The sequence below is a fragment of the Salvia splendens genome, chromosome 12 (assembly GCF_004379255.2).
Source record: "Salvia splendens isolate huo1 chromosome 12, SspV2, whole genome shotgun sequence".
Classification (NCBI taxonomy): Eukaryota; Viridiplantae; Streptophyta; class Magnoliopsida; order Lamiales; family Lamiaceae; genus Salvia; species Salvia splendens.
In genome coordinates, this window is record NC_056043.1 from 8,639,808 (window position 1) to 8,664,841 (window position 25,034).

Below are 25,034 nucleotides of genomic sequence, written 5' to 3' on the forward strand. Positions count from 1 at the left end.
ACAGTATACGGAGACCTTCTCCTTAGCGGACTTGGGTTTTGATATTAACGAGGTTCCGGAAACTCTCATTCAAAGCCAGGGAGTAGGGCGGGGTAAGAAGAAGGGCAAGGCCAAGAAGGTCGGCGAGTCGTCGCAGCCGGAGGAGGATAGCCGGGTCCGGAGGAAGTGGACGGACGCGGAGAACGTTGCGGTTGCCAAGGCGTGGGTGAGTGTCTGCGACAATCCTCTCGTTTTGAACAACCAGAGGATCGTCAACTTGTGGGCCAAGATAGCCGCAGCCTACAGGGCATTTTGCCCTGAAGGGAGACCGCGCACCGAGGAGGAGTGCCGGAAGTGCTGGGACCGAATCAGGTCTGGCGTCTCTCGATTTTCGGGTTTGTACGCCAACGCCCTCCGCATGCAGACCAGTGGCCAAACAGAGGAAGACTGCAGGAGGATTGCGGAGAGAGCCTACCCCGATCCGCAGAAGAAGTACTATGAGTTCACCTACTGGAACTGCTACGTTGTGCTCAACGAGTCGGAGAAATTCCGAGCAGGTGTCGACGCTGGCTGGCTGAAGAAGCAGAAACTAAACTATACCGGAGATTATAGCGGCAGCAACGGTGGTTCGACAGACCTCCCCGAGACGGCCCAGGATGTCCCGACCCCTCGTTCGTTCGGTCGCCGACCTCGCCCGATTGGCCAAAGGCGGGCGCAACAGGTTGCGAGGGCGGGCACCCCGAGTTCCTAGGGGTCCATTCGGCATCCCCCCTCGGCAGGTCTACTGAGGAGCTCAAATTCTTCGCGCGCCAACAAACGCGCGCTCAAATGGTGAAGACCTTAGCCGACTTCCAATCGGCGGTGGACTCCGAGGTGAAGGATTATCTTCGTGTATTGCTCCAGAGCCAGCGTGAAGAATTGGAGGCGATGAGGAGGGAGACCGGCGGGAATAGCCGCGGCGTAGGTGGCGACAGAGGCGGCGACGACGACGGTGAAGAAGGGCTGGGCGACGACGGAGACGAGGACGGCGGCGAGGAGTGATTTTTTTTAACTTTTTTAATTGTACTTTTTAATTTTTGTACTTTTTTTTAAATTATTGTACTTTTTTTTAAAATTAATGTACTTTTTAAATTTTAATAGTATTATTCGAATTTCCCGTATTTGTCTCGTAAATTAAATTCCGTATGTTGATACGATTGTAAATTAAATTATATAATTGTTATTAGTGATGTGGATAGATAGTGGGAAGGCTATGTGAGGGCTATTTGATGTCTAGTTGATATGGCAAGCTGATGTGGCAGGAGAATTTTAGTGCTGATGATGTGGCAGTGTGAAGGCTATGTGAGGGCAATGTGAAGTCCAGTCTCATTGTGGATGCTCTTATAGCCTAAAATATCCAAGGTATCTATATTGGATTTAAAATATTATGAATTTCGAGAAAAACACTTTATTTTCTTTTGGAAACGTCATTTTGTTAGGTGTAGGTAGACACTTACTTTGGTGAATAGTGAAAATCTTGTTCCCCAACAACAAAACAAGTGCAAGACCCTAAGAGCATCCATAACGCTGCGGGCTGGATCGCACCTGGGTCCCAGCCCGCAGCCCAGCACTTTGGAGGGAGCATTTTTCCGGCCTGGGCCGCGCCTGGTGACGCAGTCACGTCTTGGGGCCGCGCCTAGGTCCGGCCCAGCTCAGCGTTATATCATCCCGGGACGGTACTCGTCGCGGCCCGACCCAGCGTTAGAGGGGGTTCGGGCGCGATTTCGATTTCGATTTCGATTTTTTTTATATAAAATTCAAAATTTTATCTATAAATACCACTCCATTTTCATATCTATTCAACTTCATTTCTCTCCCTCTCATACTATATACTCGCAAATATATCCGTAAAAAATACCTCCTCGCCGTGGTGGTCAAAGAGCAATCGAAGCTCAAATAGCCAGAATGTTAGAGGCGGCGATGCCCGCAATCCAAGAAGAAATCAACAACGAGGTGGAACGCTACCAAGCTGTTGTTCAAGCGTGGAACGAACAACACGTCCACATACCACGTACTCAGATGTATATCCACCGAGACCATGAACAAGCTGGTTTGCAGCTTTTCTCAGATTATTTCTCTAGAGATCCTCGATGGAGTGATCAAATGTTCCGTCGTCGGTTCAAGATGCAGAGGCCTTTATTCCCGCGCATTGTCAACACAGTTGTAGCACGTGACTCGTATTTCATGCAAACCACCGATGCTGTTGGGCGGCAAAGTATATCGACTTTGCAGAAATGCGCATCCGCCATACGCCAACTCGCTTACGGAACTACTACAGATATGTTTGATGAGTATCTCCATGTGAGCGAGTAAACTGGATGCGAGTGCCTAGCTAGATTTTGCCGGGCAGTGATCGAAGCATTCAAGGATACATACTTGAGAAAGCCAACGACCGACGACGTTCACAAGTTGGTGAACATGCACGAGCGGGTCGCACGGCTTCCCGAGGATGCTGGGCAGCATCAACTGAATGCACTGACAGTGGAAGAATTGTCCAGCGGCTTGGAAAGGACAATATACTAGCGGGTACACATCCGACGATCGTGTTGGAGGCCGTTGCCGACAAACGATTGTGGACCCGACATGCCAACTTTGGCGTCGATGGGTCGAACAAAGACCTCAATGTGTTGAACGAGTCCCCATTGTTCAACGACATGTGTGCCGGGTGAGCGTCGAACGTAGAGTTCACGGCAGGCCATCGCCGCTACAATACGAGGTACTATCTGGCAGATGGGATCTACCCTCAATGGCTCGTGTTCGTGAAGACTATCACATGTCCGACAACGCCGAAGAGGTCATTGTTCGCCCAAAAGCAAGAGGCGACTCGGAAAGATGTGGAGCGTGCACTCGGAGTCCTCCAATCACGGTGGGCTATGGTGAAGGGAGCGGCCCGTGGTTGGCACCGTCCACTATTCACCGACATCATGTATGCATGTATCATAATGAATAACATGATCGTTGAGGACGAGGGAGAAAATGTCACTTTATGGAGCGACGATGCGAGCTCCAGCACCGCCAGTAACCACGTTGTCACCGACCCGCCCGTGCAGGGTGTTCCTCTCGACATGCGCAATGTCAGGGCCCCGTTCAGCTGCGATGCGCCAAGAAGAAACACACACTCGCCTTCAAGCGGATCTAATTGAAAAAATTTAGACACGCACCAACGATTTCCAACATTGACGTTGTGTTTTAATGTTTTTCTTTGTATTTTTAAAATTCTATGTTGTAATTTTCAATTTCCGAATGAAGAACAACTTTTTTGTGTTTTAAATTGTTTGGCGTTTTTTATTTCACGCGTAAAATAGGTTGTAAATTGTGAATAGTGCAATTTAATAGTTGTGGCCTGCAGGGTTAGAGGAGTTGTGGCCTGGGACTGAAATTTAGGGGAATGATGACGTGCAGGGGACTTGGGGCCTGAATTCGGGTCGGGGTTGTGGATGCCCTAAGGGCCTGTTTAGTGAGTTTGAAATGGGATGGTCAGAATTAAACCATGCATAGATTTGGGTGGATGCGTCCCACATATAACACCCCGAATTCCAGCGTTTAGTGATGCATATTTGAGTAATTTTCCACATTGTTTTAATTGTGATTTTTTTTATATTTATAAAGTGATTTTACATAACTGCCCCCAGAATTAATAAAAATATCCTTAAGTGTGAATTGTGAAATTGGAACCGCGAAATGTGAAATTGGGCGCGGCAAATATTTTCAATCTCAATTAATAGAGCGGGTTAACAAAAAGAGGGCAAATCCATACGAGCAAATTTCAACACTCATCAAGCAAAAATGCAATCGAATTTGCTTCACTCGCAAGGTATGAACTTGCTTCAGTTCTCATTTGTGCCTAATTTTATGTCGATGATTTCATATGTCATACATTGAAACAATATTCGTGAATATTCAATGATTATGAATTGAGGTTTGTTAAGGTCGATGTGGGTAGAATTTTGCATTGTAACCCGCTTTGTTCAATTTCTCATTCCGATTTGTGGTATATTTTGGACTGTGATGTTGTTGGGTTCTATTTTTTTTATGAAATAGAATTGATTGTTTTATGGCTGTTCTGTCTTGATATGGATAATAGGTGGCCGATTTGTTGTAGGTAATGTGAGTGGTACTAAACGACCGAATGGAAGCCGCAGCTCTAGTCTAGCCACTGAAGGTACGCGTCCATTGTTCCAGCGGAAGATCAATTAGATATTGTTTTACAATTGAATTGTGCTTTTTTTTAAAAAAAACGCTTGTGACCTTTGTTGCTACGTTATAATAGTTTCCGCGCTGGGTACTTGACTAAAATCGAGGATAGCATCCGGACTGAATTTCCTGATTCTGACTTGAAAGGCACTCCACATATAACATCGAAGATATCGACGTGGAAGAAGAGTTATGGCATGCTCAAAGGAATTTTGGGAAGGAGTGGTGTCGGCTTCAATACCCATGGCACATACAAAATTGATTGCGACGACGATCAATGGGAGCAAATTGTATAAGTAATGATCCTCTTACTGTGAAGGTTGTGTTGTGTTATTGAACCTTTTTTAAACCAACCATTAATTCGATAATGCTAGCCTTATTGATGGTTGTTTGCAGGCAGACAAGGATGCCAAATTCATGCGTACAAAATTGTGGCCCTTTTGGGAGACTTGGAAAAGCATTTTCGGCAAGGACCGTGCCTCCGGTGGTGGGGCCGAACAAGTAGATGCTGCGGCTGAACATTTAAAAGCCCAACTAGGCGGTGGTAGCCAAGTAAATGAGAACGATTACCGTCCTTCATATGAGGATGCTAGTGAACCATACGTCCAGCCTGTTGACCTCAACGACGACAACTTCGGAAATAGTGGAAAGCAAGCTTCAACTACCAAACCAAGTTCGCACAAAGGGAAACAATACGACCATGACACTGTTATGATGGAGTTCCTTTCTCACCTGCATGCTAAAACCAACAATCGTTTGGAGATGATTTCTACACGGATTGGCTACGAGTTTGATCTAGGAAAGGCGAGGTAGGAGGTCTTCGATAAACTGGGCGATGAAGAGGGGCTAACACTGAAACAGAGGTATGAGTTATGCAACATCTTGGGGGACAAACCCCAACGCTTTGAGGTGTTCATTGGTATGTCGGCTAATGCTCAACTATGGTACTTGCTGATGTTGATCGAAGACAACCGCTAGTTTGTCCATATTGGTGGCATTTTGTTATGACTTTAGTAATATGTATTTTCCATGATTTTTATTAATAGGACTTTTTAGGGTAATTATGCCATTAGGCATGAACTATGTATTAATCTATTTTGTGGCACCCGTGTGCGTCATTTTAAGGTTATGTAATCTGCTATATATAGCTTCATATTCAGTCAAGGGCAATTTCATACTTGTATATATTGGACAACGATAAGATGGACAACGATAAAATCCATATAAATATTTTTATACTCCAATAGAACTTTGAATTACAAGCCAAGTATTGGAAAATTGCTCACTACCTTGAGCATCTAGCTAATTGCATCTGAGGTCGTTTGTCAATTTGGCAAAGGTAGTCTTATAATAGGCAAAATAACTTTTAAGTGGTCGACAGCATAACAATAACATAGAACAAGAGAGACTGACGGGGAGCTACCAAAACAAGGAAGTCCGTTCACAACTGGAAGCGCTATATACAATCATATTATACATAAGTAGGACCTTTCTCTAACCCGCACTCTCCGCGAGCACAATTATGGTCGATGGGCGATAAGCGGCCAGAACCCAACCAGAGAGTTCGATCTGCAAGAACTTACGTATGTATACATACCGGAAGGCCCCGGCAGAACCCGCCTGCGGGGTGGCTGCTTGGGCAAGTCCCTACCCTTCTCCAATGTTACATGTAGGGTTCCATCCGGAGCATTCTCGACTAAACATATGCCGAGCTTGGTAGATGACTCCCGATCTGTGCCGTCGTCAGTGTAAGCAAATAGTTTGCAGCAGACCGTACGCCGTGGGAAGATGGCAGGGGAGTTTACCTCCTCATCCTCCACCTCATCCGGATCAGCAAGGTCATTGTCCCCTAGTTCTTCAGCTTTGATTACCTCTGTAGTATTGGATAGGACGACGACCTCATTCTCATCCTCCACATTCACATCATGTAGGACGAACATGCAAGCTAGTTTCGAGAACATAGGGTCCCCGGTGTAGTAGTAAGGCCCCGACGAATTGGTTTTTCTACGCAAGTAAAGTTATAAAACAAGATAGTTGGGAAATATGGAGGAAAATAAACAAAGTATATTTCCAATCTAGAAAGACTTACCTTTAGGATCTTTACCGAGTCCTAATTGAATTCGTAGGGAAATCCCACTATGCTCCCTTATAACGGAGTACTTCCTTGAAGGTGGTATAGCACGACAGTAGCAGCTTGGTTTGGTTAGTGGAGCTCTTCAGCCACCGTTTAGCATAAACCAGCCTGGGAAAACGTTTTTTGGCCAATGAGTTTAAGCCTTAAGCTTGATGAGACTGTCAAGGACAACTGTGTCATATTGCGCCATCCATTTTCCATTGTAGAAGAAGGCATTTTGCTCAGGTATGTTCATGTTTCAGTGATGGAGCTTTCAATTTAGGAGTGAGTATGGGGTTACCAAAGAAGGGGGTTATAAGGAGGGAAAAACGTGTTAGTGTTAATGGTAATTGACATTTATCCACTCGTTATTATAAATACTCTACACTTTGTAGTTTGGTGAAGATATGAGAATTAAATGGTATCTGGATGATAGCCCACCATGCATGGTGGATTTGTTTAATATATTTATTTTTAGGTGGATTTGTTGATTTGACACTCCTTGGTATCCATTTCCAAATTAGTTATATCATACCAACCAATTGACAAATTACATAATGAACGACAGAGGATGGTCATTAATGAGCTTCGACTGTGAAAAGTATTAATGTACAATCGCTTTGAAAAATCTACAGCAAAATGTATTCATTGTGTTCAAAAGTAAAGTGTAGCCTGTTTCGACAACAAAATTTTACTACATAGAAGATTGTTCATTTTTAAACACAACTACACACGTACATGATTGAGACAAAGGTTTCTTTGGCTTGTTTGATTCTTTCTCCTAAAATACAAGTGGATTTATATAAAATTCATGTCCCATTATACAAGTTCGGGTGAGAATTGAGTACTACAAATAAGCAAAAGCCAATACAAAACAGGTTTGATCCACAATAAAAGCAACATTGTTACTCCTAGATAAGCTTCCAAATAAGAATCCAACTAGGACCAAAAAGAAAGCTATAAACCTGATCACCACGTTGGCCTTGAGCTCGTTTACTGCTTTGGTGGACCAGCAATGATTACAACTGCTTTCTTTCGCAGGGGGGTGTTGTGTATGCGACGGAAGAACAACCTTATACGGTGCTCCGGTAGTGCGACTGCCGCTGCCCTCACCTTCTTATTCGTCGTACCATTTGAAGGACCCTGCATGCTTCCCATTCACTGGATATTTTAAGTAACAGTGTCCGGCGTTCATAGATGACTTTCCAGCGCGCCTCACCACCATTTTTCTTGCACCACTAACATATTCACAATTCCCCTCCACGGGATACATTAAGCTGGAACAACAAACTTTTCATGAACACCAAAAACAATACACAACTTCATACTAGATAGGAAACAAATTACATAGCCAATGACACGCATAATGTTATACAAAATAGTCGTGCTTAAAATTTTGTGAATATCACTAAATTCATATTGTTCTATCGGTCGTTCCACATTTGCAATGCTAAGTTGTCACGGAAATGAGTCCACTCCGCCTTAGGCTCAACATAGTCGACATATTCCAAACCAATGTTTTCAGGTTCAAGCGTGAGTATGTCAATGTATCCATCTAGTACAACTTCCACCAGGTCAATTTCCATTTCACGCCTGATAAAGTCATGCAATAGAAAGCATGCCATGTTCAAGCGTATTTGGTCTGAATAGGATAGTACGACGCACTCCGTAGTATGCCCCATCTCATTTTTAGGACCGCAAATGCTCGCTCTATCACATTTCTCGCCTTTGTGTGTCCTATATTGAATAGTTCCTTTGTGTTCTGTGGCGCTTGCGTCCCGAGTTCTCATTCCTTCAAATGATAGCGCAACCTTTTGTAGGGTGTCAAGAACCATTGCTATTAGCATACCCATTGTCACATAGGATATAACATCCTATAACAAAACAAACAACGATAACATGTGAGGTATAAAAATGTTTGGCAGCACATCTAGGTGCCTTTAACATTTTGTAATCTAGTAAAGATGTGTTGTGTTGTCATACATTGGGGTACCGTAAAGCCATTGTCTCTAAACACCGCGTCCAGTAGTACACGAGAGTCGCCAGCGGACCCCTCCCACCCCGGCAAGAAGTAAACAAAATCCATGTTTCGATCACAAACAGCGAGTGCATTCGTAGCTATGTGTTCTTTTGTTGTTCGGTACCTTGGTTTGTCTTCGGTACTTACCAACATCGATGTTTGATAAGCTAGGTGATGTTGATGGTTTAACACTCAATCAGAGGTATGAGTTGTATAACATTCTTGGTGATAAGCCTCAACTTCTAGAGGTCTTCATGGGTATGCCGGCTCATGCTCGACTCGGGTATGTCTTGAAGTTGATTGAGGATAACCACTAAGATCGTTGAAGCTGAGAAATTTTATTTTGTGCACGCAAATATGCAACCTATCTATCTATAACTTGGAAATCTATGTAGTTAACCTCAATGGCATGCTAGTGGACTACCTTTCGAGGAGCTTGGACAGGCTAGTGGACACACATCCTGACATGGCCTATAGATGTGCTAGGCGCGCTCCGGTCATAACCCATCTGTCTTATGCCGATGACATTGTCATTTTCGTCAGAGCGCACAGACAGTCCGTGGAGAGGCTGGTGCAGTGTCTGGAGCACTATTCTGTCGTCTCGGGTCAGATGGTGAACAAGGGAAAGACTCACTTCTATCTCTTTGAGAAGTTCAATTCTTGGGCGGCAGAGGTGGCACGGGTGAGTGGTTTCCAGCAGGGATTTCTCCCTTTTACCTACCGTGGAGTGCCTATCTATAAGGGGGGCTGAAGGCCGAGTACCTGTTAGATATCCGACAGAAGATGGTGGACCGGATTCACAGTTGGTCACATAGACATCTTTCTCTTGGAGGTCGCCTTGCTCTGATCAAGAGCACCCTTGTAACTATCCCTCTTCACATCTTCCAGGTCCTGAAGCCGTATGAGTATTGGATGAAGGATTTGGAGCAGATTTTGACCAGGTTTTTTAGGGGCACGACTGGGAAGTAGAGGAAGATTCACTGGGTTAGCTGGAAGAAGAAGATTTGCTTGCCTTTGGATGAGGAAGGCCTCGACATCCGTCGTTTTCGTCAGCTCGTCAAAGCTTTCAGCATCAAGCTCTGGTGGAGATTTCTCGCACATGATTCTTTGTGGGCGCAGTTCACTATGTGCAAGTACTGTTTCCATGCTGGTGCTTTTATTTCTCATTATTCCACGCATGATAGTTCTATATGGCGTCGCCTTACTCGTATTAGGGGTGAGGTGCATAGTTTCATTAGATGGTCCCTAGGCGAAGGGCGGATTAGTTTTTGGGATGACGTGTGGGTCGGGGATCGCCCACTTAGGACCTATTGTCCGCCCGGGACTGATCTTTCTGTCGCTGAGGTCTCTAGGTTCTGGCATGATCATACTTGGCATTTTGAAAAACTACATGATTATTTGGCTTTTTATGGTGTGCCTTTGTATGTGTTGGATCTTATCAGGGCAGTTCCGATTGAGGTGGGCAGGCGGGATGTGATGCGATAGAGCCTGACTAGCGATGGCGAGTTCTCAACGGCCTCAGCTTGGGAGCTCATCCGGACACGGTCCCCTAGACATTTCAGACTTCGCATGGTTTGGAATGTTGGGCTGAACCCGACTATCTCTGTATTCATCTGGCGCCTCCCCGTTGAGTGTTATGTTCAGACCCGGGGTATCTCTCTCGCATCCAAGTGTCTTTGTTTTTTTTACACACACACACATCGGAGTTCGAGATACATTGGCAAGTGAACCAGCCTCTTCCAGCCCCTCGTGGTCACGTCCGAACTAGCCCACCCTAGCCCCTCGTGGTCACGTCCTTACTAGCCTCCTCTTGGCTCGTAAGTTGACTACCCTCAGGCGGGTCCCGGGCATGTAAGTTGACTACCCTCAGACAGGTCCAGGCCTGCACGCTTGCAAAGTCCCAAGGAAACAAGCCTTGAGCCCACAGAGAAATTAATCCCAGGTTGCGCCATCCAGGATTCGAACTCAGGACCTCCTGGATGGCGCCATATCCTTGCCTCCCTTCTCAACCAGTTGAGCTAGGAGGCTTGGATGCATCCAAGTGTCTTTGTTGTGTCTCTTCTTTTTCAGTCGACTCTTTCCAGCATTTATTTGTGTCGAGTCCTCTGGCGAGATCGGTTTGGGATTTCTTCGATGGCTGGTTCCATACATTAGCACACACATTCACACGTGCACTGACATTGCACTTAGACTAGAATTTTGGTGGAGGTCCTCTCACAGGGCTCCCACCTTGCACATCGGTTTCATTATCCCTTGCCTTGTATATTGGTTCATTTGGATGGAGAGGAATAGCTGCAAGCACCGCGGCATTTCTTTTCGTTCTTCCCATGTTATTTGGCAGGTTATTCGGCATCTGCGGATCTTGGTGGCGGCGGGTGTGCTCCTACCCCTTCACTGGCGCGGTTGCACTCCGACTGTCGACTTCATGTTAGGTTCCTCCTCGCCGGCGAGTTCTGAGGTCCCTGAGTGTGCTTTGGCCTCCACCCGACGATCCTTGGGTGAAGTTGAACACCGATGGGGCCTTTTTCACCTCGACGGGACAAGCTGGCGGTGGGGGAGTGGTTCGTGGTTCAGACGGTTCTCTCCTGGAGGCCTTTTGCACGCCATTCGTAGCTGGGTCGGCCTTCGAGGCGGAGCTCTTAGCTCTTCTTCATGGGTTGACATTGGCTATGCAGTTCTCTTCGCAGGTTTGGGTCGAGATGGATGCAGCAGCAGTGGTCGCGGTGTTCGCTTCAGGACGCGGAGGAGCGGCGGATGTGAGACATCACATGGCTCGCATTCGCACTTTGCTCTCACAGTTGCAGGTCATGTTCTCTCACATCTTTAGAGAGGGCAACCAACCAGCCGATTATCTGGCAGGTAGGGGGTACAGACCCCTGCCATCACTTTCTTTTATGCGGATTCAGCGCCTCGGTATTTGAAGTCGCTTGTGAGGATGGACCAGTTGGGCTATCCGAACTTCAGATTCAGATATCAAGATGGATGACTACTACACTTGGCTCGTGGTTTTGATTTATGTTTTTTTTCCTTTGGAGTTGGCCATCCCTTGGTCATCATCCTTGTATTTATTTGCTTATTATGTTAGTTTTCTCATTTGTTAGATGGTTAGTACCCGGTCTATGGGGATACCATTGTAGCTTTGTTAGCTCTTGTGATCTGTATCTTATGTGCGGACTGAGTCACTTTTGGACTTGGTTGATGTATGTTTCTTTCGTGATTTTTGATATAGACAGGTTGGGGGTCTGCCTTAACCCTCCACCGTGATGGTGTTTGAGGGAAAAAAAACCTCAATGATCGGTTGTTGGACAGTTGGTTGTAACCTATGTGTTACATCCTTAATTTTTTTTGGGTGTCCATGCCATCACTCCCTATATAATATATCAAAGTATGGTTTATCTTATATTGTGAATGACACACGTATGTTAATGGAAGCAGTTTAGCTTTATCCCTTTCATATTCAAATTTAGGGGAATGCATTGACAGATTAAACAAAAAAGTGTTAGGAGACAAACTGCAAACCCAGTTACAAGCAAAATTCATAATTTTATATAATATCTAAACATGATCGTGCACATATGACCATTGAAACTTGTGCACAAGTTCAAGCAAAGCACAACACTACCCTTAAACATTAATGCAACACAAAACTATTGTAAGCGATGGAGAAATACCAAAAAAGATGTCCATTTTGAAGTTAAGTGTTAGTTTAATCATATTACGCTTTGAGTTGTTGGACATCTGTCTCCACCACACACATTGCACCCCTTACATGAGGAGGTGCGGCCACCACCCAATGGGTGAGTTGGATCCGCACGAACTTGCGTGGAGAGACCTCGAGGATGGGCCAACATCTTGCGCCTTAGGCAAGTCCCTACCCTTTTCTACCCTTGTCTATAACTGGCCGTCCGAAGCAAGCTCGATGAAGAAAATGCCTAGCTTTGTGGTCGACTCTCTGTCGGTAGCTTCGTTGTTGTCGTCGAAGAGCTTACGGCAGGGGAGTTAACCTCGTCTTCTTGATCACTAAGGATCGTCTTGTTTATTTCTTCATTTGGAAGAGCTTCAATGGTTTCCGATATGACAATCACTTCTTTTGCACCTTCCACTTTGACATCCTCAAGGCCGAACAAACATGCAAGCTCCGAGTAGGCCGGCTCTTCCTTGTGATAGAAAGCTCCGACGAAAGGGTTTTCCTATACAAGAAAATGTGTTATACAAAATATCAATAATCCAACCACAAAATGGAGGTACATAAAATTTTCTCACCTCCAAGATCTTCACCCATACATCCTCAAGAGCGACGATGGACTTCGTAGGGAAGTCCCACCATACACCCCTGTAACGGAAGATGGCCTTGAAGGTAGTGTATCGTTGTTTCATCAATGCCGCACGATCATGTAGATCATGCTTAGTAAAGACCACGCCTACCTTGGATTGGAGCTCTTGAGCAACCGTGAGCATGAACCAACTAGGAAAGTAGTGGTGCGACCAATGTGTTTCAGCCTTAAGCTTGAGTAGGCATTCAAGCATTCGGTTGTCATATTCCGCCGTCCACTTTCCTTTTTACAAAAAAACCTCTTGTGTCGGGATATTCATGGCTGTCATAGTTAGTGAGTGTCTCACAATGGTGTTGAAGGTGGAGATTATATTGGGGAGAAACCGTGTTAGTGATTAATGAGCAAGTGATTGATAAATAGCTACCAATGGTAATCATTACATGTAAGATGATCATTTAAGGCAAATCACATATCCCCATTATCACTTACAAAAATCAACGCTTGAAATGGTATGGAAATAGGTAATGAGATTTAGTAATAACTACTAGCTTGTGCGATTTGACACAATCTGAATAAAAATATCTGAGCTATTATCTCTATTGGATACTCCTCCAGACCCAACACATATATTCTTGGTATTATAAGGCCAAGTATTGCCTGCATCATTTACCACTCCATAACTACATTAGTTTATCCATCATAAAACTAATCATGGCTAGCATAATGCTAGTGGACACAATCAGAACATTAATCTTCACATCAGCAACAAGTTTGTCGGAGATGCGTTACTCAAACTGAGTATCTTTGCCATCAATTCCTCTTGGTGGGTGCTGGTGTTTCAGTTTTACTCCCTTGCCAGTGATCCCCAACGAATGATCTTCCCTCTGGTACTCTTCGTACCACTTGAATGACCCTACATGCTTCCCATTCACAGGACATTTCATTTCAGGTAATAGCGGCCGACATACGCAGCAGCCCGTCCCGCACAACGAAGTTCCATTTGTCCAGCTCCACACACACAGTCTGGGATCTGATCAGAAGAAGACATGACGCTGCAAGAATACAATTATTATTCACAAGTACAAACAATGGCATATAGTAGGTATAAAGGGCACACGCTGTATATCAAATAGAGTTCATAATGTCTTTACAAACAGAGACAAAGTTCAAAAATAGACTAAGTTGAAATAGACACCAAGTTAAAATAGAGACTAAGTTCAAAAAGCACAAGTAGCGGAGTAACATTGCTACATATAGCGATTGTTCCACATTTCGTTTGCCAAGGTCTCTCGTATAGCGGTCCACTCGATTGTTGTCTCCACACTATCAACATAATCTATACCAACATTTTCTTCTTCTACATTGAGAGTGTCAATGTAGCCGTCTAGGGAAGCCTCCACAGGATCTATTGCCATTTCCCGGTGAATAAAATTATGTAGTAGAAAGCACATCATGATTAGCCGGATTTGAGTCTGAATAGGGTAGAATGATGCACTTCTCAGAATTCCCCACCTCATTTTCAAAACTGCAAAAGCCCGTCCAATCATGTTTCTAGCTTTAGTGTGACGCAAATTGTATAGTTCCTTAGGGTTATGTAATATCCCAAACTTTAAGAAGTTTAGAGTTAGAAATTAGAAATTAAGATTAATGGTCTTATACATGTTTTTACTTATTTATATCTTAAAGATGGTAATCGAGAGAGGCATTATATTGAAGAGTAAACATGGTGGCAAGAGTAGGAGAAGAGTGTTTTTTGTATTTTTTGTTGTGTTTAGTTTGATGTAGAACCTTCCCTTTTATAGGGCTATTACAACTCTTGGACTTCCACTAATTTATTGTTTTGTCTAGGTAAATATCACCTATTTAATGTTGTAACAATTACCAAGTAGTTGGTACTCGGAATGTGGCTAACTAGCCGTTTGTCCCTCCTTTTGACAATATTAGAATTAGATTTATGATAATGGGGTTATTTACTTTCACTAGTTTACATAATAGAGAAAAATAGAAAATAGGGAGAAAACCAAGATAAAGAAAAAAAGAGAAAGAAAAAGAATAGAAAGTTGATGAGTAAGTTAGAAAAAAAATGTGTCATATGGGGAAATTTAGGAAAAAGAAAAAGGAAAATATAAAGAAAAAGAAAATATAAAAGGTTTGGAGATAGATTTTAAAATCAACACTCATACGTCTCTTCTCTCTCTCTCCACGTACTCCCTTTCTCTATAAGTTTTGGGAAGCTCCTCTACTCCCTCCTATTAGCCACCGTGATAACTCCAGCCACTCCACCACAAAGCATATAGCACACACCATCAAATCCCAACTCTCAATTCTCCATACTTTCTCTCAATTTTGGAGTCTAGGTTGCAAACCCACCTCCATGTAACTTCCAAAATTGTTGAAATTAGAGCTTAGATTCTTCCACAGCTCCCTTAATCTTGTTTCTAAGTATAGTAGTGATGTCAATTGATGTGAATCCATGCCCAAAATTGAATAGGAAGAAGCTCCAGTTTTTGCCTTTTTGTGCTAACTTGAATTTCGATTTTTAATTGAGCGTTTTGATGAAGTAGGATTTTATTATTGATCACTTGTGTGATTTAAAGCATGAAAATAGATTTAATTTGTGGATTTGTTGGAGACAAAAATTAGGGTTCATGGATTTTGGGGATTTTGTAGCTTTGATGAATTTGTGTAAATTGGCTTTGAAAGTATGTAATTGGAATTAGATTGTGTTATAAAAGCATAACAAAGCACGAAAGTGATAGGAAAAAACTGATTTTGGGGATGATATTTGACCATAAACCCTTTAAATGAATTCAAAATAGTCACTTACTAATTTTTATACTGCATGACGTTGGGGTTGCCTTGTGGTGAAGTTTGATGTTGATTATTGCTCCATATACAAGCTGGATATTCTGATAGTATCCGACACAGATGTATATAGATGTACAACATCTGATAGTATCTCACACAGATGTATATATGACAGAGGCCCTCATCGGGCTACTTATAGTGTCTGTGTACCCGTGTCCACCACTAAGCATAACTTGGGGGCTGAATGTGATATCTGATTTAGAAATGATATTTTGTGCCTTAAATATTTAAATAGTTTTCTTAAAGCATATTTTGTTGATTGACGAAAGAAATTGACATCTAACACGATGATATGTTATTTTGTGGCATATGGTTTTGATTGACAAGTAGTAAATGGTTGTTATTGAAAGTATCATGTGACTAGTATATTGTGTTTGTTGTATAGTTGATCAGAATAGTTTGGGAGACATTACATAAAGTGTTATAGTAAACTATATCACTTTATGAAATGAAAAATGAATAGATATTGTGTAGCATTCCAAGTTAGAATTGGAAAGTGCATATTCTTGTGGGACGGAGAGAGTATGTAAAAAAGATGTCCTAGTAACGAGGGTGTACATAATTCACGTTTCAGGCATAAACCCAAAAATCACAATTCAAGTGAAACAATAAAATCACAATTCAAGTGAAACAATCATATTTCACTCACACATCACATATAAAAATATTTGTAATGCCCTTCTTCTGCAATTCACACAGCACATTTCCAAGAACGGGGCCATCGTTAAATTTAAATCTCCAAAATAAAAAAGGGCAGATAAGAGGGCAATTACCCACGTATTGTAACCTCGCACAGCTGGGTGTTACTTCAGAGGGGCTTGCTGAACCAGTTGGAGCTTCTACACAATTGACTAACGCCGACGCACCTCACAAAATGAAGAAAATACTCAACACAACGAAGCTACCAAAAAAAACGCATGCAAGTGCACGGCGGTGGAGTGAACACAAACAAATAGGAATCAAAACAAGAAAAATCGGACGGGACAAACCTGTGTTACAGCACAAGCGAGCCAATTTCGGAGCCAATTTTGGGAAGGATGAAGATTCGAAGTAGAATCAGCTCATCCGCAGAGATGAAATTATCGCAACTTTGTTGATTTGGGGGAAATAAAATGACTCCGCCAAAATGATACTCCCTCCATCCCAATTTACTTGAGTCGTATTCCTTTTTAGGTTGTCCCAAGTTACTTGAGTCATTTCTATTTTTGGCTAAAAACAAAACATTTAATCACACATACTTTATTCTTTCTTTTACTTTACTCTCTCTTCTTTCTCTTACTTTATTCCCTCGTCTACTTTATTTAACTCACTAAACACAACTTTCATAAATCTCGTGCTGTAAAGAGACGCCTCAAATAACGTGAGACGGAGGGAGTATTCAATTTTGGTGAATTTTGCTTCTTTTGGGGGGGAAATGAAAATGACAAGGATACATCTGTATCTTTGGTCCATTTCTTGACACACGAAACGAGGCTGGCTCAAAATCCTACTGCCAACCGAAGATTTAAATTTCCTTCATTACTTAGAGCATCAGCAATGGCGCCCGTCCCGGCGGAATTCCAACCGGCGTACCAGAATTCTGCGGCGGATGTCCGCCATTGTGCATGGTATGCACGGATACGGAATTCCGCCGAGGACACCGCAGTTCCGCGGTGTTTACGAGGAATTCCGTCGCGACGCCGCGCGGACGTCTGCCATTGCGTTGACTCCCACGGACGTCCGCGCGGAATTCCCGTTTATTGCATTAAATGTTTTTTTTAAATTTCTATAAATACGTCCCATTGAACTTCATTTCATTCGCACCACTTGTATTAACGAGTATCTCTCTCTACACTTCTTTTATATATCCGGAATGGCTGGTAGTGTTAGTGTTAGTGGTAGTGGTAGTGGTAGTGGTAGTGGTAGTGGTAGTGGTGGGCATTATGAACACATGATGCGTCTGATTCATGCACGTGTGCGGGAATCAGCGGAGAGGGAGGAACAAGCAGCCTTAGCGCCAGCGGTACCTCGACCCATCCATCGTCGAACTATAATACCCCGGGACCACTTCGCTGCCCACGCTCGGTTGTATGAGGATTACTTTGCGCCGGAGCCACGGTTTGGAGAGAACCTGTTCCGGCGACGGTTTAGGATGCATCGTCCACTCTTTCTGCGTATCGTGGGCGCTTTGGAGCGTCGATACTGGTATTTCAGGGTGCGGGAGGATGCAGCTGGTAAACCCAGCCACACGCCGATTCAGAAGTGCACTGTCGCAATCAGGCAGCTGGCATACGGAGGAGCGACCAACATGTTCGACGAGTACCTCCACATCGGCGAGACGACTGCCCGCGATTGCTTGAAGTATTTTTGTCAGGGCGTTAGGGAGATATTAGGGGATAGGTATCTTCGGAGACCTACCCCCGAAGATTGTCAGGCTCTACTGGATATGCACGGGAATCAACACGGGTTTCCAGGGATGTTAGGCAGCATAGATTGTATGCACTGGGAATGGAAGAACTGCCCCGGTGCCTGGAAAGGGATGTACACTACTGGTGTCAAGGCCAAGAATCCCACGATGATCCTTGAAGCGGTAGCTGACTACCGGCTGTGGATTTGGCATGCCTATTTTGGAGTAGCCGGGTCTAACAACGACATCAACGTCCTCCAGTCGTCGCCCCTTTTCAACGAGCAGTGCATGGGCGTTGGTCCGGCCATCAGCTTCATCGCCAACGGCAACCAGCACAATATGGGCTATTATTTGGCGGATGAGATATACCCTATGTGGCCCGTCTTTGTGAAGACGATCAGATGCCTAGCAGATGAAAAGATGATATATTTTGCGGGTCGCCAGGAGGCAGTGCGCAAAGATGTGGAGCGGGCATTTGGTGTGCTCCAGGCTCGATGGGCGGCAGTGAAGGGTCCAACACGGCTGTGGTATGTTGACAGCATTGCCGACATCATGTACGCATGTATTATCATGCACAACATGATTGTCGAAGATGAAGGTCCAGCACTGACTGATTGGACCAATGATGATGCTGGTGCTGCGGGTCCAAGCAACGGCGTGGCCACTAGCAATGTACGCATGGGGATACCCCATGACGATGTCGATCGAGGTCGTGCATTTGCCGACATGCGCCAAAGACAAGTCCATGTTCGGCTCCAGAACGATATTATTGAAGAAGTATGGCAGCGGAGGGGTCATCGTTGATGTAGTTTTTAATTATTGAAATGTTTTTTTTTATTTGGTGAAATGTACTTTTCTTTTCTTTTTTTAATGGAATTTTTTTCCCTATTTGTGTCGAAATTTTAATTCCGTAAATTGTTTAATTCTGGAAATTGTTTAATTTGTGAATTTGTGGTTTTTTTAATTGTGGGAAGTCCTTCGGGAAGTCCTTCGGGATGTCCGCCACTGTGCAGTGGGAAGTCCTTATGACGTGGTAGTGCAGTGGGTAGTCCGTATGACGTGGCAGGAGGTGTTTTTGGAAATTACACGGGGAATTTCGCGCCACTGCTGATGCTCTTACCCCAGCAGTGCTCGCCTTCGTTACATTCTAGGGCTGGCATGTGATATATCAATTCCACAAGTTATATATCCTGGATCCTCTATAATTTTGCAGATTACTAGAATTATATAGATGCCTGCGTTGGCAGTATAACAACCAAAAATAGAAACTTGATCTTCTGAGAAATAAAACCCAGAATCCAATGGAGGAATATTAACATTGTCTAGGGAATCAAATAACTGGGCGGGCCGGACATTTATTTTTGTGTCCCATAGATTTTCATTTTTCCCAAAAAACAAATTAAATAATTGAAGAAGATTGTGAATTTGAAATACATACCAATATATCTTAACGTTGAAATATGACCCACCCAAAATATGAAAAATAGTTTTATTGGGTCTAAAATTACCTAATAGTATGTCACACAACAAGTATCAAAATGCGGAGAAAATTATCCATCTTATTTATAAACAACTTATTGGATAGTATCTCAGTTCTCATTGTTAGTGGTGTTTGAATTAAAGTATAAATATATTTGGCTATGAGGCATTAGATTTTATCTTCTAACAAAAAATAAAGTAGAGTAGGAACTTGTTTTCCCAATTTTCATCAAATTATTACAACAAGCTTTGCATGGTCCAAGCACACATGCCTTAAAGAAGTTTGACCAAGGCTATGATGATATATATTGACCAAATGCTTCAAAATCTACAATTTACAACCACTCAAAATAAAACTATCTTGAAAATAAAAGGAAAAATGAAAAGCACGAGATTGGTGTGATCCCACCACAGCAGAATCGAAGAAAAAGTCACCAAAAATAATAAATAAAAAAAGGAAGAAGAAGCAAAAAGAAAAAAAATTGTATCAATTGCAAATCATCCCAAAACCAAAAATCAAAAAGAGCAAAATCCCATTTGAATTGAGTCCTATGGCCATGCTGTCACAACTCCCTCTCACAAACACACATACATAGAAAAATATTAGATTACAAACCCATTTAAAAGTAAATAATACATACTCCCTCCATCCCATAGAAATAGGTCATTTGGTATCGGCACGGGTTTTAATGCTTAAATAATTGGTAAAGTAAGAGAAAAAAAGAAAAAGTAGTTGAAAATTTGTAGTGGATAGTGGAACCCATAAATAATAAAGTAAAAATGAAGGAGAAAAAGGTTACTATAAATGGATATGGACTATTTGTATGAGATTGACGAAAAAGGAAATATGGCATATTTCTATGCGACGGAGGGAGTATGAAGTATGAATTCACTAAGAAACAAATGAGTAGTTTAGAATGTGTGAACTCAAAAATTGAAAATTTCATCTCATATGAGATTTGAATCCAAGATCATGAATCCATTCAACAAAATTTACTAATAGATTTTTATTATCCAATAACCAAAAATAGTTATTACTGTAAAATACTCCCATGTTTTATTGGAAGCAAATTCTCTCTATATATTTATATTAAGTATGATACATATATTATAAGATGAGTTTTGAAAATCCCCTTTTATTTGTCCATGCTATAGAACATGCTATCAGATAACCAAACAATTATTTAGTTCCCCACTTTAAACCCCACCAATCCTTTCTCCCCACATAAAAATTTACAGAAATACTATGAGAAAGTGAAGCTTATATTTTCCGAATCCCAAGAAACATGTGTCTTTTTCACCGCCTCTTGTTGGCCGTTGACACATTTGGATTTGGTTTACGCTTAAAAAGATAAATTGCCAAATAAATTACGATAGAAGGTCAAAATTTGATCTGTCTCATAATTTTTAAAATCTGAAAATTAAATTTGAATGAAATTTTTACAATGACCTAATAATAGTACATATGTCTTATTTTGGAGAAATATATGATGATGTAGGAACTAGTTTTAAATATGGAAGTGTTATAACTATGCTAACTCACTTATTTAGGATGATACATGTTTATGTAGTCGGTGACATAATTAATTCAGCACATCATCACATATTTTGCTAAAAATAAGGCAGATGAGATAATTGCAGAATTTTTATACTATATTTCATAATTTAATTTTTCTAAGTTTAAAAAAATATAAATAAATTGACAAAATTTGATCATATTTCATTATTTATTCATAAAAAAGAAAGTGAAACATTTCAACAAGATACAGTATAAAAGCAGACTCGACTCCATAGCTTTCAGCAGCAGTTATAAGGGTCAGAGTTGTTCCACAGCTTGGGATTTCCACAACATTGGAGTTTTCAACGCAGATATGTCTCGTTGTATGTTCATCTTCACTTTTCCCCTTTCCCCTTCTTTCTTCTTCCTCTCTTCCACCTTTAATTATATACTAGTACTACATTTAATTACTTTTCTTAATTTCTCTCCTTTCTCTTTCTCTTTCACCGCAATGCAAACAATTCTATAAACACACTCACACACAGTCTCTCCTCTCTCTACACGTACGCATGCACCTGATGAACTCCGATTTGATCGCAGATATGGAAAGAACCCTACAATTCGAGCAATACGATCAATCATCATTTATCAATTATGATTGCGATCGTTTCTCCACCGGATACCTTCAAGATATGCTCTTTGAATTCAGCTCCAAGCGCAGAAGGATAACGGTATCTCTCTCAACACAGTGCCAACACATTGTAAAATTTCAAGATTTCAACATTTTCTAACACTATATATCATAGTTTGAAGTTAGTTTGTACAATATTTAGTGTTTGTATTTGATTACATAAATGAATGTACACAGGAGAACTGCTGGACGTCAAATCTGATCGAAAATTTCAACAGCACCCTCACTCAAATGACCGAAAGCGACACCGTTTCAGGTAATTGATCTCGTCTAATTAATTAGTTTTAAGATTATTGCACATATTTCAAATGTGTTAGTACTAAAAATAGAATATATGTGTGGCAGAATGGAAAACGCCTGAGGAGACAGCAGTTTCTGAAGCATATGATTCATCACCAGTGCCTTCTCACAAAGAATCACCTGAGAAAGGAAGTCTATACTGCATAGACCCCAGTTTTTATGCATCTGGTAACTTCTTTTCTTTCTCTATCTATAGAAATTAAGAAACAATTTTAGTAATTTTGTTGGAGTTAGATTTCGTTCCTTAAGAATCCAGCTTTGTCCCTCCCTGCTCGTCTTTTCCTCACTAAGCAACTGTCCTTTAATTCATAGAGAGATATTTCCTTTTTCTTTAGACTTTAGTACTAATTCATAAAGAAAGACTGTACGTCATAAATCTTTGATGGACAAATTCTTTAAAATAATTTCACTCGTCCTAAATATTTTCCTTTTTCAATTTAAAGTCTAGCTATACATCAAGTTAGCTAAATTAAATCAGTCTTTACTTCGTATTCAAAATAAAATATTAGTATCAAATTTGTGCTTTTACGAAAAATTATATTTAATTTTCATTTAAGCATTATTCATGTTGGACGTGTTTGCTTTGAGTGAGACGATAGATTGATAAACAAATCAAGTGTATCAGGTGGAAGCGGCGATAAAAGAAAAAAGAGGATGGTAGCGAAAGTGGTGTACCCTTTTGCTCTAGTGAAGCTGGGGGGATTTGAAGGGGACATGACACTAAACGACATCAACGAGAGAATCCTAATGACCCCAACGCGGCCAGTACGACACCCTGTAGGAGACTTTGCTTGTCGGCCGCTAGTCTCGCCAGATGGACCAGGTCTGTCCGGCAAGGCTGTGGTGGCCTTCACAAGAATTCATACACAAGGGAGAGGCACAATTACTATAATTCGGACAAGAGATTGATGGGAGCAAGCAATTAATTTCTTGTACAATTTTTCATGCAGAATTTGGATATGGTGAGGATCCTATGCACTTGTTCGTTGAAAAGATCGGGATGGGAAAGATATAATCCAAAATAGAGAAAAGAAAATCGAGTACTTTATATTCAAATATATGTGTATATATATTTATGCATATGTTACAAGCATGTATGTAGTTACTATATTAATCATTTGTTTTTATGCAATCTGAATTGTTAGACTTAAATCAAAGTTAAGTGATCGTCCGAGCAAGGAATCGTCTTTTATTTTTTGTTTAATATAGTAAATTTATGCCCCTTTGTGGATTAATATGCTATGAACTACTAATACACTCAATTATACCATTTCTGCATATGATATAATATATTCTTCGAATTAATAATTCAAAAGATTAAATAAATTAAATAGCGCACAATTAAGCATGTCATTGAGGAAAGACAGAAGGTCATTTATGTCAAACGTAGTACATTCATAATAATTCAATAAGAAATTAGTCAATACTAACAGTATGTATAAGCAAGCACTGTATACGTATATATTGTCACATCCTCAATAGTCATATTGGGTAAAACTGATGCCATTATTTATTATATGTACGAATTCCAAATAATTGCATTTGTTTGAGACACAATAAAAAACCGTTCACCTAAGTTGAATTAATAAAAGTGAAGAAACAATGGTAAAAGTCAGAGTAGTTGGTGTGTCGTTTTGTTCGTAGGGTCAATATTTGTTATACTTTGGCATTCTTAAAGTCCTAACTAATTTTACCATCACATCAATAAATAAACTTACCATATCTTCTAAAATTCTCTATATCATTTGTAAAGAAATCCTTAATTTATAAATTGTTGATTCCAATGCAAATAAAATTAACAAATAGTTATAATTATCATTTTTAATTGCAATCGACAAAGACAGTCGATGGATTCATCAATAGAATCGTGATTTTTATTATTTGAGATGTGATTCTAAGGAAAGAACTACAAAAACTTATCATATGTTCTGAAAAGAATACAAAGGTGAAAAAGGGATGTATTTTCTTTGAGAAAGTTAAGCTGACTAGCTAAAAAAATTTCAAGATTTACATTAGCTGATCATTAGGTTAAAGCTTTTATTAATACTTTAATTAATTAGGTAGTTGCCGTCAATTTCTCTTGGAAAGTAGAATTAGTGAGGAACAGCTGTTAGAAATATTTTAAGGGTGTTTTCAGTGTTTTAGAAATAGGGAGAAATGAGCCCATTTCCATCGAATTATGACCATTCAGTGTTCTTGTATAATTTCTATTGAGCCCGATCAAAAAACGAAGGCCCGCACTATTCCTATAAGTTTTTGCCATAAATCAATTCTTCCAAGGGCGCTAAGATTTGATTCCGCATCGGGAAGCACGCCCAGAATTGAGGACACTTTTACTGAATCACCCTCTCATTGTTTCACTTCCCCCCTTTCTCTCTCTTGTTAGATCTCATTTTTCAGTTTCTCCCTTTCCGCTGCGGGAACCCTAGGGAGAAAACTTCTTCCAATTTTTGTTGAGATTTTCGGCCACTTGCTCCGTCGGGGTCTAATTAAGAGGCAACCTACATATAAATCAGGTAATCGTTTGCTGTGGTATAAATATGACCAAATGTTGTGCTCCGAATTGGTGATAAAACTTGGGGGTGTTGATGACGATTTCTTTCCAATGTGTGCAGGGTTGAAGCGTGGAAACGTTGAATCGTGTGAATTATTTCTACCCATTCAACGAAGCAACATGAGGTGCAAAACGGCGGTCAACATGTTGAATTTGACAGGTACTTACTCTTGACGAAGCCAATAGCCATATCTGCTTGTGAAAAATGCAAATGTTAGCTGTACAAAAATCCATGGTTACCCTGTGTTATGGAATTTTGCTGTGTTTTAATGGTATGCTTAAATGTCCCACTCTGTATATCGCAATGTAATCTTCAGCCTCTCTGAATTCTTTGTATGATATGAATGCATAGTTTTTCTTGTGTAAATTTAGCCCCCCAAACCTCCTGAAAATTCCATAATTTCCCAATCTTGCCAAAATCGATTTCAGCCTCTCGAGAAATTTGGACTTGCGTGTACAGTACCTAATGGCCATGAAAAAAATGATAAATGGATTTTTGACTGTGGGGCAACCGATACCATAACATATGATGCCTCAGACCTTACCAACCTTCAGAAACCTCTAAAATCTCATATCAAACTGCCAATGGAGAATTTACAGTGGTTGAGGGGGCTGGAACTGTTAACATTTCACCAACTT

General features: G+C 41.4%; 2 protein-coding genes across 4 annotated transcripts; both read left to right on the top strand.

The window, feature by feature from the left end:
- Positions 1–1,923: 1,923 nt before the first annotated feature.
- LOC121757490 lies at positions 1,924–2,331 on the top strand. The gene has a single exon (XM_042153026.1). The coding sequence runs from the start codon at positions 1,924–1,926 to the stop codon at positions 2,329–2,331; it is 408 nt and encodes a 135-aa protein (XP_042008960.1).
- An 18,834-nt stretch (positions 2,332–21,165) lies between these two features.
- LOC121758038 lies at positions 21,166–23,019 on the top strand. 3 transcript variants are annotated; one of them, XM_042153475.1, is made up of 5 exons: positions 21,166–21,233; positions 21,451–21,581; positions 21,719–21,797; positions 21,887–22,009; positions 22,467–23,019. In XM_042153475.1, the coding sequence occupies exons 1-5, from the start codon at positions 21,224–21,226 to the stop codon at positions 22,748–22,750; spliced, it is 627 nt and encodes a 208-aa protein (XP_042009409.1). In that variant the 5' UTR covers positions 21,166–21,223; the 3' UTR covers positions 22,751–23,019. The 3 variants fall into 3 exon arrangements, with proteins under 3 accessions (XP_042009409.1, XP_042009410.1, XP_042009408.1); XM_042153476.1 differs by lacking the exon at positions 21,166–21,233 and having other exon boundaries at positions 21,244–21,581; positions 22,467–22,664; positions 22,792–23,019; XM_042153474.1 differs by lacking the exon at positions 21,166–21,233 and having other exon boundaries at positions 21,245–21,581.
- The last annotated feature ends 2,015 nt before the right edge of the window (positions 23,020–25,034 follow it).